At 59.5% G+C, this 14,024-nt stretch overlaps 1 protein-coding gene across 1 annotated transcript; it reads left to right on the forward strand.

Annotated features, from left to right (window-relative positions):
• The first annotated feature begins 7,026 nt into the window (after positions 1-7,026).
• On the forward strand, positions 7,027-12,796 carry WFIKKN2 (WAP, follistatin/kazal, immunoglobulin, kunitz and netrin domain containing 2). The gene is made up of 2 exons (XM_004764841.2): positions 7,027-7,594; positions 10,293-12,796. The coding sequence occupies exons 1-2, from the start codon at positions 7,394-7,396 to the stop codon at positions 11,811-11,813; spliced, it is 1,722 nt and encodes a 573-aa protein (XP_004764898.1). The 5' UTR covers positions 7,027-7,393; the 3' UTR covers positions 11,814-12,796.
• The last annotated feature ends 1,228 nt before the right edge of the window (positions 12,797-14,024 follow it).

Consider the following 14,024-nt stretch of genomic DNA (forward strand, 5'->3'; position numbering starts at 1 on the left):
TATTCCTTTCCTGGGGTGGAAATGAATTTGTCCCTGCTGTGACAAATCGCCCCAAGCACAATGGCTTAGACCAACAAAACGTGCTCTCTCGAAGCTCTGGAGGCCAGAAGGTCCAAGTGAAGGTATGAGCAGGCTACGGGCTCCCTAGAGGCTGTAGGGGAGGATCCTTTTCTTGCCTCTTCCAGACTCCAGTGGCTGGGGCGCGCCCGGGCTTATGGCCGCCTCACTCCCATCGGCCTCCATCTACACTTGGCCCTCCCGTCGTGGGCATCTCAGCACTCCCTCAGCCTTTCTCTTAGGAGGGCAGCTGTCCCTGGATTTAGGGCCCTCTTGGATAATCCAGGATGATTGCATTTCAAGATCCTTAATTCCCTCCGCAAAGACCCTTTTCCCAAGTCAGATCGCAGTCACCGGTTCTGGGGGTTAGGACACGGAACGTATCTTTTTTGGAGGTGACATGTTCGAGTTTGGGAAAGATTGCTCTGGAAGCAGGGAAGAGCATGGTGGAAGAGGGTCTCGAGGCAGCCGGGGGAGGAGCCAGGAAGAGCGGCATGGGGGGTGTGGTGGACCCCACTGGGGCGCCTTCCTTCTGCCTCCAGGGCTGTCCACGTGACGCCTGAGCCTTCTCCAACCAAACAGCCCAGGGCTGCCCCTTGAAGACTCTAGGCTCCTTCTCACCCAGACTAGTTGGTGGGGCCCAGGCATGGCCATGCCTTCCCTTGCCTGTCTCCCGCTGGTCTTTGGAGTTCTGGTTTCCTGCCCTGGGACAACTGGTCTCTCTCGGGGAGGACTGTCAGCGGGGATACTCACCCCTGCTCTGCAAGGACGCCATCTGCTCAGCGGGCTCATCCATTCATTCAGCGTATGCTGGTTGAGTGCATGCTCTCTGCCTGCCCTGGGTTCCCAGCCCGGTCCGGGTGAGAGAGGAGGTGTGAGTAATTTCGATGCCGTGTAAACTGCACCCTGAAATTTCATAGGCAACCCCAGGAAGGTCATGGGCTCAGGCTGCATTCACAGACTGCCTCAAATGTGAGTTTTTGACATTTTGACATTGTCCCAGAACCTACTGACACCCACGCGAATGGCGATTCTGTCCCGACAGCCAGCAATGGTTAAACCTCACCACTGGTCTTATAACCCAGTTTTGGATTTTTGTTTTGTTTTGCTTTTTCATTGTAAAGACAATACCAGGAAACACCCTCACCGCATCTGAGAAGTGGTGAGGGCCTTCTGCAGCCTCTGAGATCAGGGAGGCCTCCCGAAAAGCTCGGGGCTTCCAGGATAGGCTGAGAAGGAGTTGGCTCGGAGAAGGGAGAGTGTCCATGGCAGAGGACAACATTGGAGGGGCTGAGGGGGAGAGAGAGTGTGGAGCTTTTAAAGATCTGAAAGAGTGGGGTGCCTGGGTGGCTCAGGGGGTTAAAGCCTCTGCCTTCAGCTGCCTTGATCTCAGTGTCCTGGGATTGAGCCCCGCATCGGGCTCTCTGCTTATCGGGGAGCCTGCATCCCCCCTCTTGCTGCCTGCTTCTCTGCCTACTTGTGATCTCTCTCTCTTTCTGTCAAATAAATAAATAAAATCTTATATATATATATATATATATATATATAAAAGATCTGAAAGAGCAACGTGGCAGCTTCCAGGGTTTGAGAGAACGTGGGGCAGATGGTAAGGCTGGGGAGGGAAACTGAGGCAGATGTTCATGGTGGCCTTCATCTTGAAAGCGTGGAGAAGCGTTAAGGAAGCCATCTTTAAGCCGGAAGTCTTGACGTAATGGTCTGTCAGGAAAAGGCCTGTTTCTCGTGACCCCACCCCCACCGTGAGGTACCCCTGCAGCGGGGATGGAATGCGCCTGGTTTTGGAGCACCCATGCACAGGTGAGCAGGGAGACCCACAGGTCTGAGATCCTCCCATTTCTCTCTCCTCTGGAGGGAAAAAACAGTAAGGCAGAAAGGGAGGGGGCCTGTGGAAGGAGTCGCCAGAGGAAGCTTCCAGGACAGGCACCGGAGCAAGAGGGAGGCTATGCCCCAATGCGGGGCTGTCCCACGGAACCCCCAGGCCTGGGAAGCGTGGAAACGGGCTGTTGCTCTCTGCCAGCAGAGCAGAGCAGTGGACCCGCAGCAGCCCCGCCGCCCCGTGGCCTTCTGGCTTCTTCACTCCCGTGTTTGTCTTGGCTGAGAGCAGCTCGGGGCTTTCTGAAGCTGAGTCCGTCCGTGAAGGTGACGCTGAAGGAATTAGGACACGGGATCACAGAGGAAGGAGCTGGAAGGGGCCTCAGATGGGGACGTAGAGGTGGTCGCACAGTGGGTTGGTGGCAGACCAGGCTGAGAACCTAGAACTCCTCACACAGTGCTCTACCTGAGTGCCACGGAGCTGCCCACATGGGCAAGGGCTCTGACACAGTGCGAACATATCCACAGACCACATGCTGTCCGCCTTCTTCAGGAAGGCATGTGGGGGTTCACAGCTGCCCACAGTTGTGTCTCCTCTTCTTGCTTTCATGACACACAGATCCGTTCAGACAGACACCAACCAGCTTCCAGGGACTTAGCGCCACCAGCAGCCCCCCCCCCCACCGCCCCAAAGGCCCAGTCTAAGGAGGCCTGGCTGGCCCAGGGGGTGGGGCCAGGCCTCACCATGGCCAACCCCATAATTCTCAGATCTCGATTCAGTGTTGCCTCCCCTGAGGCCCAATGGGGACCCTCCCGTGTCCCTCTCTGCACAGATGCCGGCAAGTCACGTGTCCCACAGCTGAAGGCCGCCCCTGTCCGCCTCCACCATCTGCTGAGGCCCCGTAATTATTCCAAAACCCGGTGCAGTCTCACTCGGAGGGGAGAGTTCACACAGCCCTGTAATGTAACCCAGGCCTGCGGCCGCTCAGGCAGGGGGTCCCCAGCTGGGTAATGAGCTGCCCGCTTTATTGAATTCCCTGGTTGGGGTCGGACTGATCTCTGCCTTTAGCCGAGGCAGGCTGGGCCTTCTGAGAACCTATCTGAGCACCCTGGCTGGGGCCTTCCTCTTCCCTAGCCTCCCGATTCTTTCTCCTTACATTCTTCCTCCTCCCCAATCCATTGAAATCGAGGATCAGGGCAAGGGGGCTCTTAGAGGGTTGGCCTCCCCCAGCTGTTTGGGAGAACGTGTGGCTGCCTCGGGTCTGGGGGCCCACGCAAGGTGGACCAGCACGGGCTGCTGGTCTGACTTTGCTGGGGCTGCCCCAGGCAGAAGCAGGACCCGCAGCTCCCACCCCCACCCCGTCTCCCAATCCTACTGACTTTCCCCTCACCTCCCCTTTCTGGAGGCCTGGGCCCTGCAGAGGGAAGGCCTTGGCCAAGGAGGCTGCACCGTGGGCCAGGCCTTTCCGAGGGGGAGTGGACGAAAGCGCCTGCTGGGCTCCGTCTCGCAGACTCCTGCTCAGGCTTCAAGACCCACTCCACCTCACGCCTGCAGCCCTGGGCCTCCCTCCCCCTGCCTGCCCTCCCAGCCCTCCCCCTCCAAGACGGCCTTCACTAACCTGATCATTTGTTTGCATGCTGTGCTTTCTCTGGGACAAGGACCGTCATCTCCTCTGTGTACTCAGAGTACCAAGCACATAGTAGGTGCCTTAAAAACCATCCAGTAAGGAAGGTAAGAGGTCTGGTCCATGCGTGAGGCTGGCGTGGCACCACTGCTGTCCCCTCCACACATGCGGCTGGTCTCCAGAGGGGAGAGGCCTGGCCGACTGGGAAAACGATGTCAGCTGTGTTGTCCTGTCCAGGCCCCAGTGTCTGGGAAGCTGTTATGTGAAGGGTGAACCTGAGGTCAAGGGTCACGCAGAGTCCACTGTCTAGGGTCACCTCCTGCGGCTACATCTAGAGCTGGCCTTGAACCCACCCTGGAGGGTGTGAAGGGGCCATGCTCCCTGCATGGTGGCGGGAGCTGGAGGGAGCTCTTTGGAGGAGAAGGCTGAGCCGGGTCCTCTTGTGACCACGCTGTGCTCGATGTCCCTGGAGAGGGGGAATGGCGGGTGACAGCCCCAAGGTTAGGTCACCTGCTCCGGTGACTCAGCCCTGGGTCTACGTCCCTGATGCTCATGCTGGCGGGAGGGAGGCGGGGGGGGGGGCGCGCAGAGCCCCCCCCCTTCAGCACCAGGGGTGTGGAACTGGGAAGGGGCCCAGGAACTGGGGGAGGGGCCCAGGAGACTTCAAAGTGCTCTGAGAACAGCTTAGAAACACGCTGGGCTGGCCGGGTGGCGGGCGGGGGCCTTTCTGGAGGTCCTAGAAGCAACAGTGGCTTGTGTGACAAGCACAGGACTGGCATCTGGGATGGTGGGGGTGGGCGGGTGTGAGCCGCAGGGCTCTGAGCAGGCCCAGCTAGCGTCTCCGTGACTCGGTTTCCTCTCTCGTGCAGGGGAGGTCCCAGCCACATCTCCCCAGCTCCCTCCCAGGTCTGGCGGGAGGGTCAGCGGGATGATGTAGGGGAAAACGCTGCGTGGGCTCCGAGCCCTGATCAGATGTTATTTATTATTCTGAGCTGTGTTTTGGTGGGAGTCTTGGAAGCGCCGAGAGTGAGAGCCGGGATGTTCTAGGCCCCTTCTTCCCCCGATGCTGTTGTGAAAGCTCTGAGTGGAATGGCCAGAAATGGGGCCCTGGGTGGGAAAGAGGCCGGTGGCTCTTGACAGGGCTGAGCGGGGTGGATGGAGGCCTTTCTCAGTCAACCCCGACGACAGAGAGAGAGAGAGAGCGTGCGAGCGAGCGAGGAGCGCGTGGGGTGGACGAGCTCCCCCTGCCTCTAAGCCCACCCCTGCCGGCTGCCTCTGCTCTGCCTGCCCCCAGCCCTCCCATCACCTCCAGTGGTCTCAGGTGACTCTCCCTGGACACTTGTCCTCACGTAACAGGGCTGTGACAATTTTTCTAAGTCCTGCTTAGAAATGTGTCACCATCCATTCCCCTTTGTGATTTCAAAGAAGGCGGCACAAGCTGCATCCGTCAAGCGTGGGGCTGAGGCCCTGCTCTGAGCAGCTGGAACACGGGTTTATGAAATTACAGGGAATTCAAAGCAGCCGGCGTCGCCCGCTGTCTGGCTTCATTACCGGGCCCCGGCCTCGGAGGGAAGTTTATTCCAATAATTTAGGGGATTAGGATCTGACACCCTTCATTAGCTCTTTGACATAAGCAGAAAAGACAGATCTCGCAGAATGACCCACACTATGGGGAAGAATTGGCAGAGGCGGGGAGAAGGCGGCACACCACCCCTGGGGAGGGGGGTAGTCTGCAGGGCTGCCTTTTTACAGTCAAATGCGATGGCGGACCCTAGCCCTCAAGGTGAGAGTGGACCTGGAAGAGGAGGGGCCTGTGTTCAGGACTCAGTTTCCCCCGCTGTGAAATGAGAGCACTGCTGGGGACTTTCCAGGTCTCTTCTGGCTCTGATGTGGGCTGGGGCCACCCCATCTACTATCCCTGGGACACAGCAGCTCGGTTACTGCTCCTCAAACCCTCTGTGGTTTGGCCTTTGCGAGGTACCTGTCTCTGGCAGGGATCGGCGTCCCTACTTGCTCACTCCGGGGGTCGTGCGGCCACGCAAATACGTTCAGCCAGCTCACTTTTCGGTGCTGTTTGAGGTACCTGACATTTTCTGCCATAGTGGGGAGAAATAGCTCCCACCCCCTCCAACGGGAGCTTCCGCCTCTTTTTTTTTTTTTTTAAAGATTTTATTTATTTATTTGACACAGAGAGATCACAAGTAGGCAGAGAGGCAGGCAGAGAGAGAGAGGAGGAAGCAGGCTCCCTGCTGAGCAGAGAGCCCGATGCGGGACTCGATCCCAGGACCCTGAGATCATGACCTGAGCCGAAGGCAGCGGCTTAACCCACTGAGCCACCCAGGCACCCGGGAGCTTCCGCCTCTTTCCGTGACCATTCCCCCACCCCACCACACGGCATCTGATGTTTCCACAAACTTCTTATCCCACCTGTAAAAACCGGAGTTGAAGCTGTACCTTGACCGCAGTGCTGACACCCAGGTGGGCAGGAGGGGCCTCCCAAAGGCCCGTGCCTGCACCCTGCAAGCTGGCATTTCCTGTGTTACTGGTGGCATCCCATTGCTGTGTGACGGGGTGGGGGGTCGTGAGTTGCTTAGCCTCTCTGGGCTCCTTTTCCCCCAGTCCGCAATAAAAGTCACTTATCATGAGGATGCAGTGTCGTGATGCCTGGAGAGAGCCCGGCACACACGAAGAGCCCAGTAAATATGAGGGACGACTATCCCTGTCCGCGGTGGCTGACCTCGGGCAAGTCACTGGTCCTCTCCGGCCCTGAACCTTCTCCTTTGTGAAGTTGGGGGGAACCCAGGGGACGGCTGAGGTGCTCGGCGCACAACAGAGCTCAGACACCACCAAGGGATCGTTCGGGAGAGCAGCCGCCGCCCAGCACCGTCCTGGGACACTTACCCCATGGGTTTTCTGGGAGCCGACGAGTGTGTCGATCGAGGAGCGAGGAATGTGATACGTCCCGGCAGCTGGGGGAGCCGGAGCATATCTGGTATGTGTCTCTGGAATGATTTGGGGGAAATTCACCGAAGTGGGAACTTGAGACACAAACGAACGGGCCGGGGACCGAGAGATAGGGAGCTGTCCGCGCGCACACACCCCCGCAGAGGGCCCGGGTGCGGGGGTGGGAGGCCGCAGCGCAGCGCTGCTGCTCCGGCCCGCCCTGGAATGGCCGTGAACTTGTTGTTTTTCCACGTCATTTGCTCTCAAATGTACTATCGGGCCAGGCGATGCTAACCCTGCGGCGGCAGGTCCCTCCTTGCAACAAGCGATCGTGTGTTCTAGAGAGGTAGTCACAGGGAGGAGGGGGCCCGGGCCGAGGAGGTGGGGGAGAGGGAAACAAACGCCCCTTTACAGGGAGCTTGCGTGTCCTGCAGCCAGCTCCCCCCCCAGAGCACATGCCATTTCTGGCCCTTGAAGGGGTTAAAGGCCTCCTGGAGTCAAAAACAAGCAGGTGTCCCACCGTGCCAGATACGCCGCTAAACCGCTTCCAGCTTTTTTTTTTTTTCCCCTTCTGTAACAAGTCTGTGATCAGCCACGGGACAGAGGAGCCAGCAGCCTGCCTGTGACAGGCATCAGGTTAGCTCGCTCCCACTCGGGTGGCGCGCCCAGGATATAAATCCAGGCTCGGGCCCTGCTGCCGCTCTTCTTCCTGCACACTCAAGAGAGGGAGTTTGCTTGCAAAGACCTTCGCTTTATCTGAAGCTGCACAGCCCGGCGGGGCTGCGCTGACTTGGTGGAGGGGGCCGCGGCGGCCGAGAGGAAGCCCGCTGGGGTGCGGAGGGCAGGTGTCTGCAGCCCAGAGAAGGAGAAGGCCCTGGTGGGCCCCAGACCCTGGCCTCGTCGCAAGGGAGGTCTCGAGGCACCGCAGACCACACATCATGTGGGCCCCGGGGTGCAGCCGGCTCTGGTCCCGCTGCGCGCAGGCGGCGGTGCTCCTGCTGCTGTTTGGGGCGCCCCCGAGGGGCCTGGCACTACCGCCCATCCGCTATTCCCATGCTGGCATCTGCCCCAACGACATGAACCCCAACCTCTGGGTGGATGCCCAGAGCACCTGCAAGCGGGAGTGTGAGACGGACCAGGTGAGTGGGAGTCCAGAAGCCTGACATGGACCACGTGAGTGTGTCAGTGAGGGCACGTGGGAGCCTTGGGGTGGGGAGACTCAGGAGCCCCCCCGGCAGGATCTGGGAAATGAGAAGGAAGTTGGGCCCCAGGCCACAGGAATAGGGCATGATGTCTGTCCAAGTCCAAGGTCCGGACGAAGAGGTGGGTGTGACATCCAAGTTCATCAGGGACATGGAATCCTGGGATTCCTGGTCTCATGTTTGTGGAGAGCTGCTGCCAGCCAGCACTAAGCCAGGCACTCCCTGGGGACAGCCCCGCCGCGACAGGTGAGAGCAGACATTCAGGGCATGTCGGCAAGCAGCACGTGGTCCCATTGCCAGGGATGGGAGGGTGGGCTTGGCACCGGCGTCTCTCTGGCAAAGCTGAGGCCTCCAGGCCACCCCCCCACCCCACCCCCGCCCCACCCAGGGGTTCGCACCCTGACCCTGAGATCAGGCCAGGCCGATGGGGAGAGTGGGTGGGAACAGACTCTCCGGTTGTCCCTGGGAAGGAAGTGGGCTAAGTTTCAACCTGCCAGATTCCTCCGTCCTCTCTTCTGCTCTCATCAGAGCAGCCTGGGGCAAGCCAGGCAGGCCTGGCGCTGGAGCAGTTTTCTGCCAGCTCCCGAATCCCAGGGCCGTTCCAGCCGCTCCCCGTGGGTGATGAAGACAAGCCTGCTGGTACCCAGCTCCTGCCTGGACACAGGCACGTGCTGCCGGCTCGGCCAGTTCCTAGGTATCCGGGCCAGGCAGCACCAAGGAATACGAGAGCTGCTCCCTTTGGCAAACACATGCGCTCTACAGAAAAGCCCAGGACTGCCCCGCGGTGAGTAGTGTCTGGCCCCACGGTGTCCAGGGGACAACTGTCAGATCTCTCTGGCCAGATGCTGCCCGTGAGCAGTGGTGGTGCTCAGGAAAGGGAAGATGGGGGCAGAGCGCTCCCACTTTGCTGAGGTCATGAGGTTCTTTGGCTACATTTGCAGGGAAGTCTGTTCCCCTCGCACGGGCTGGCGGGATTAACCAGGTAGGGTAAGGGATGGTGAGCCTGGCAGATGCTGTGTGTCTTGCGGAAAAGGCTAAGGACTCATTCGCCTATAGGTACATTCTGGGCCCTCAAGCAAAAACTTATAAGGATTCCTTCTAGGTTTCCTGTGCCCAGAGAATCCTTCCATCCATCGACTCTGGCGACCCAACCTTTCATGGACCTCGGGATCCTAAAGAAGCTTCCTGGGCCCGTCTTTCAAGGAATTTTATGACCCTCAGGCCGAAGAGCAGGTTCTCCTCGTCTGCTCCCCGTTCCTCCTGCCCTCCACCCCGTTCTGTGTCTCTCGGCCTCAGACCCCAGCTCTGAGATCTGCCCATCCCTGTCCCAAAGCCTGCCCTGGGTGGCCTAGAAGCTTATGCCAAGCAAGGACGGCAAAACAAAGTCCCCATTCTGAGCCGAGAGGGGGAACACAGTAAACAAGCCGGGCGGGCAGGCTTCACACAGCTCCGGTGGGGCATATTTCCCTGCTCTTAGCTGATGAGGAATGTCCAAGAGGCTGGGATATAAAAGTCAGAGCCACAAGAGGCCAGCGCGAATGCGGAGCAATTCTCAGAGCTACTACCAGGACGCAGGATTAGGACCGTTGCCCGCCTGCCCAGTGGGGACGAGGTGTTATTGTCGAAAACACCACGTGAAGTCCTTGTTTGTGCCTGTCCCAGAGCACGCTGCTAATTTCGAGGAATTAAACTAATGCTTTACGTGGCCCCACAGAGAATCAAGGGGAATTACAGCCCTAGCAAGTCCTCGCTGACGGCTTGGCCGACCTTTGCCACCCAAGGGGCTGTTTTCCTTGTTGTTGCTCCCCCGTGAAATGCTGCACACGTCAGAGTGGAGCCCCTGGGCCTGGCACAGCCCTCCGTGGTAGGACCTGGCGTCCCGGGCCTGTCCCGCCTGCCCTTCCCCTTGGCTCGGAACAAGCATGGGCCCGCTCTGTGACGCGTGTGTGGCCGGCCTCAAACTTCTGTCCCAGCGCTGTCCCGTGTTCCCTTCTTAGGGTTTGGTGTGAGCTCTTCAATTCGGCCAGGGCATCTCAACCCCAGGGGAGAAAAGAGAGAAAGGCAGACTCCTTTGTTCTCACCTAGACCTCCTTTGTGGCAACCCTATGAAGACGTGGAAGAAGCCATCTCCTTTCAGAATCCCATCCTCCTGGAGCTCAGAGCCCTTTTCTGTCCCTTGCCAGCTCCTGGGACAGCTCCTGGGGGTCTCTTCTCTTGAGTCACTGCATTTTCTTCTGTAAAATGGTAGTCAGAGAAATGTCCCCTCTGGGAGGTGCATGGCCTGCCTCCTCTCACACTACCAGCTGTGTGACCTTGGGCAAGTTCCTGCATGTCTCTGTGCCTCTGTGATCACTACCTGTGAAGTGAGGCTGATGGCTGTGCCCACCTCCTGGGGCCTGCCATGAGCAGGAGAGATGCTGACAGGTGCAAACGTTCTCAGAAGAAGGCCCGGCAAATAGCAGGGCTGCATATCTGCCAGCTCCTGTCATCATCCGAATGTGTGGCTGGCCACAGGCGGTGAGCCTGTGACCGTTCCTTCCACAGACACCGGGGGTGGGGGGTGAGGGCTGGAGGGGAAATCTGGGCCCATGTCCTGCTCCCCCTTGCTCAGGCCTCTCCATCTGGCTCCCCGCAGGAGTGCGAGACCTATGAGAAGTGCTGCCCAAATGTGTGTGGGACCAAGAGCTGCGTGGCCGCCCGGTACATGGACGTGAAGGGCAAGAAAGGCCCGGTAGGCATGCCCAAGGAGGCCACCTGCGACCACTTCATGTGTCTGCAGCAGGGCTCCGAGTGCGACATCTGGGACGGCCAGCCCGTGTGTAAATGCAAAGACCGTTGTGAGAAGGAGCCCAGCTTCACGTGCGCGTCCGACGGCCTCACGTACTATAATCGTTGTTACATGGACGCCGAGGCCTGCTCCAAGGGCATCACGCTGGCTGTCGTCACCTGTCGCTATCACTTCACCTGGCCCCACACCAGTCCCCCGCCGCCTGAGACCACCGTGCGCCCCACCACGGCCTCCCCAGAGACCCCGGGGCTGGATACGGTGGCCCCGGCTCTGCTCAACCACCCTGTGCATCAGTCGGTCACCGTAGGCGAGACCGTGAGCTTCCTCTGCGACGTGGTGGGCCGGCCCCGGCCGGAGATCACCTGGGAAAAGCAGCTGGAAGACCGGGAGAACGTGGTTATGCGGCCAAACCACGTGCGCGGCAACGTGGTGGTCACCAACATCGCCCAGCTGGTCATCTACAATGCCCAGCCCCAGGACGCCGGCATCTACACCTGCACGGCCCGCAACGCCGCCGGGGTCCTGCGCGCCGACTTCCCGCTGTCCGTGGTCCGCGCGGGTCAGGCGGTGGCCGCGTCGGAGAGCAGCCCCAATGGCACGGCTTTCCCCGCCGCCGAGTGCCTCGAGCCCCCCGACAGCGAGGACTGCGGGGAGGAGCAGACCCGCTGGCACTTCGATGCGCAGGCCAACAACTGCCTCACCTTCACCTTCGGCCACTGCCACCGCAACCAGAACCACTTTGAGACCTACGAGGCCTGCATGCTGGCCTGCATGAGCGGGCCGCTGGCCGTGTGCAGCCTGCCCGCCCTGCAGGGTCCTTGCAAGGCCTATGCGCCCCGCTGGGCCTACAACGGCCAGACCGGCCAGTGCCAGTCCTTCGTCTACGGCGGCTGCGAGGGCAACGGCAACAACTTCGAGAGCCGGGAGGCCTGCGAGGAGTCCTGCCCCTTCCCTCGGGGCCACCAGCGCTGCCGGGCCTGCAAGCCGCGGCAGAAGCTCGTCACCAGCTTCTGTCGGAGCGACTTCGTCATCCTGGGCCGCGTGTCCGAGCTGACCGAGGAACCCGATGCGGGGCGCGCCCTGGTGACCGTGGATGAGGTGCTCAAGGATGAGAAGATGGGCCTCAAGTTCCTGGGCCGGGAGCCGCTGGAGGTCACCCTGCTCCACGTGGACTGGAGCTGCCCCTGCCCCAACGTGACGGCGGGCGAGACGCCGCTCATCATCATGGGCGAGGTGGACGGCGGCATGGCTGTGCTGCGGCCAGAGAGTTTCGTGGGCGCGTCCAGCAGCCGGCGAGTCAGGAAGCTGCGCGAGGTCCTGCACAAGAAGACCTGCGATGTCCTCAAGGAGTTTCTGGGCTTGCACTGAAGCCCCGCTTCCCCTCTGCCCCTCCCCGGTCCCCTTCCTGGCCCTCGTCCACCTCCCCACCCCCCACGCTCCTCAGTCTGCAGACTGGGCAAGGTCAGGCTAGACAGTTGGAGGCCAGCAGGGAACAATCCACTGGAGATTCTTAGAACAATTTCTAGTCTTAGGCTCAAGAAGGGGTCTGTATCTCCTGTAGCTGCAGGGGACAAAAGGAGAAGCCAAGAGACACCTGCAAACCATTCCTGATGACTAGCTGGCTCGGGCATTGCAACCCTTTCTCTTTGCCGGCCAGTCCCTTCCGGTGGCTCTTCAAGCCCCCAGCTGGCTCCCAGCCAGGCAGCCAGAGATGGCATCTGCACGGTCATGGGAATCACAGAATGAATCGGTTTGCAAAAGGGGTAGGTGGGGAGAGAAAGGAGGGCCCAGGGACTCTTTGGGCAAATTTCCCAGAGCCCCCTAGATCATTAGGAACAGAACCACCTTCATGTTAGGGCTTGTAGGAAGTGGGGGTGGGGCATGGTCTGACCCAGCACACACCTCGCCCTGAGGTGGTGGTCAGCTTGTGCTTCGGTAAGGGTGCCCCGTGGTCTCTGAGGCCACCGTGGCACCACATTCTTCGTGTTTCTCCTTGGCTTTATTGGTTGGTTTATTGATGGTTTTGATTGTTGATGTATTAATTTAGCTCTGTTCAGTCCGACTCAGTGGGCATTTTCTGAACAGTTACTGGGTGCCAGGCGCTAGGACACAGAGTTAGGCACTGCCCATCTCCTAGTGACTGAATGTGAGTGTCCAGATCCCAGGGTCCCACCCCCTGGACCCCCATTCCCCAACCCTGGCCCCCAGAAACAGACCCATGGCTGGTCTTCCCAGCTGTCCAATGGTCCCGTCTGATGGACAGTGAGCTTTCATCTGCCACCGGCCTCTTTGGACAGGAAGCAGATAGAAGCCCCAGGATCTGTTTTGGTGGAAAGGGAGATAAAAGGAAAGTCGGGGTTGGGGTGGGGAGCGGGGTGAAAGGGAGGGAGGGAGGGAGGAGGGGAGTCAGGCTTGGGAAGGAAAAGGAATGTTGCTCGATGCTTCCATCTGGTGGTGGCCTTGGGAGCTGCAGGGACCTGAGGGAGGCTCTGGGAGAGACGTGGGAGGGCAGGTTTGGGGATGTGGCACCTTGCTGGTGACTTCTTGATTATGGACTTCCTGTGCAGGTGCAGCCACCCCCCCAACACACACACACACACACACACACACACACACACGATAAAGGACTTGGGAAAGCCACTGTCAGCTCTACATCTGCGCCCCCCCAATTCCCTCCTCAGCCTTTCCTTCTGTCCAGGCCCCTCCAAAGTCGAAGAAGGTCATTGTGGGGCATCCTCGTTTCTTCCTCAAATGTAGGGAGGAAGATACCAATTAAAAGTTCATAGTATCAACAGCCCTTCTTGTGTGATTTGTTTGGGTTAATTAATGTAGGTGTGCGGGGGTGAGGGGTTTACTGTCATTTGCTCTGGTGCCCAGGAGGGAAGTCTGGCCAACAGGACCACGTCTGGGTGATGGAGGGACACAAACCTTCATCCCACTTTGCAGCTCTGAGGCTCCTTAACTGTGGTACTCCCCACAGCTAGGAAAGCTGAGGCCAGAGAGATAAGGTAACATCCCCAAGAATACAGAGGCAGGATGATGGGGGACTTAGGCCCACATGTTCTAACTTATGTCTCAGGCCCCCTACCCATCAGGATAGCATGGCTGACCAGGGGCAGACTCCAGTCCCTGTCACTGATGGCACAATGGGAAAGAGGTGGGCCACCCAGCTATAGTTCCCTAGGGGGGCCTCTGGGTGAGGCCTGGTCCCAAAGCCCTATGTGTGCTCTGAGCACATAGTTCGGTTCCCAAGATGGGACAGCAGCACCTTTGGTCTCAGGAGTTGGAGATGATTCCGGAGATGTGTTTGGAAGCCTGTGACCAGGGTGGCATGCCACACAGCTTACCTGTCCCTCAGGGTGCAAGCCAGCCAAGCTCCAGAGACACCTGTCCCCTGTCCACTTCCCTGGGTCTTCCAGGGCCACACCCCAAGGGGGGAATGCATAGCCAGCCCCGCCCAGCCCAGCCCATCTAGCCAATCTGTCCTTAGAGATAGTTCCTGCAAGAAGGAGGGGGCTGGATCAGGAAGACAAGCTCCTCCTGGGGCCAGAGGAGTGGGAGCTTCTCAAGTCACCTTTG

Source organism: Mustela putorius, unplaced genomic scaffold (assembly GCF_011764305.1).
Source record: "Mustela putorius furo isolate JIRA1106 unplaced genomic scaffold, ASM1176430v1.1 tig00003962_pilon_pilon_pilon, whole genome shotgun sequence".
Taxonomy (NCBI): Eukaryota; Metazoa; Chordata; class Mammalia; order Carnivora; family Mustelidae; genus Mustela; species Mustela putorius.

What these genes read in the sequence shown, in the direction of transcription:
- WFIKKN2 (XM_004764841.2), top strand. Translation starts at nt 7,394, where the DNA reads ATGTGGGCCCCGGGGTGCAGCCGGCTCTGGTCCCGCTGCGCGCAGGCG. An exon ending in GGGAGTGTGAGACGGACCAG is followed by an intron (nt 7,595 to 10,292) that starts GTGAGTGGGAGT and finishes GGCTCCCCGCAG; the next exon opens with GAGTGCGAGACCTATGAGAA.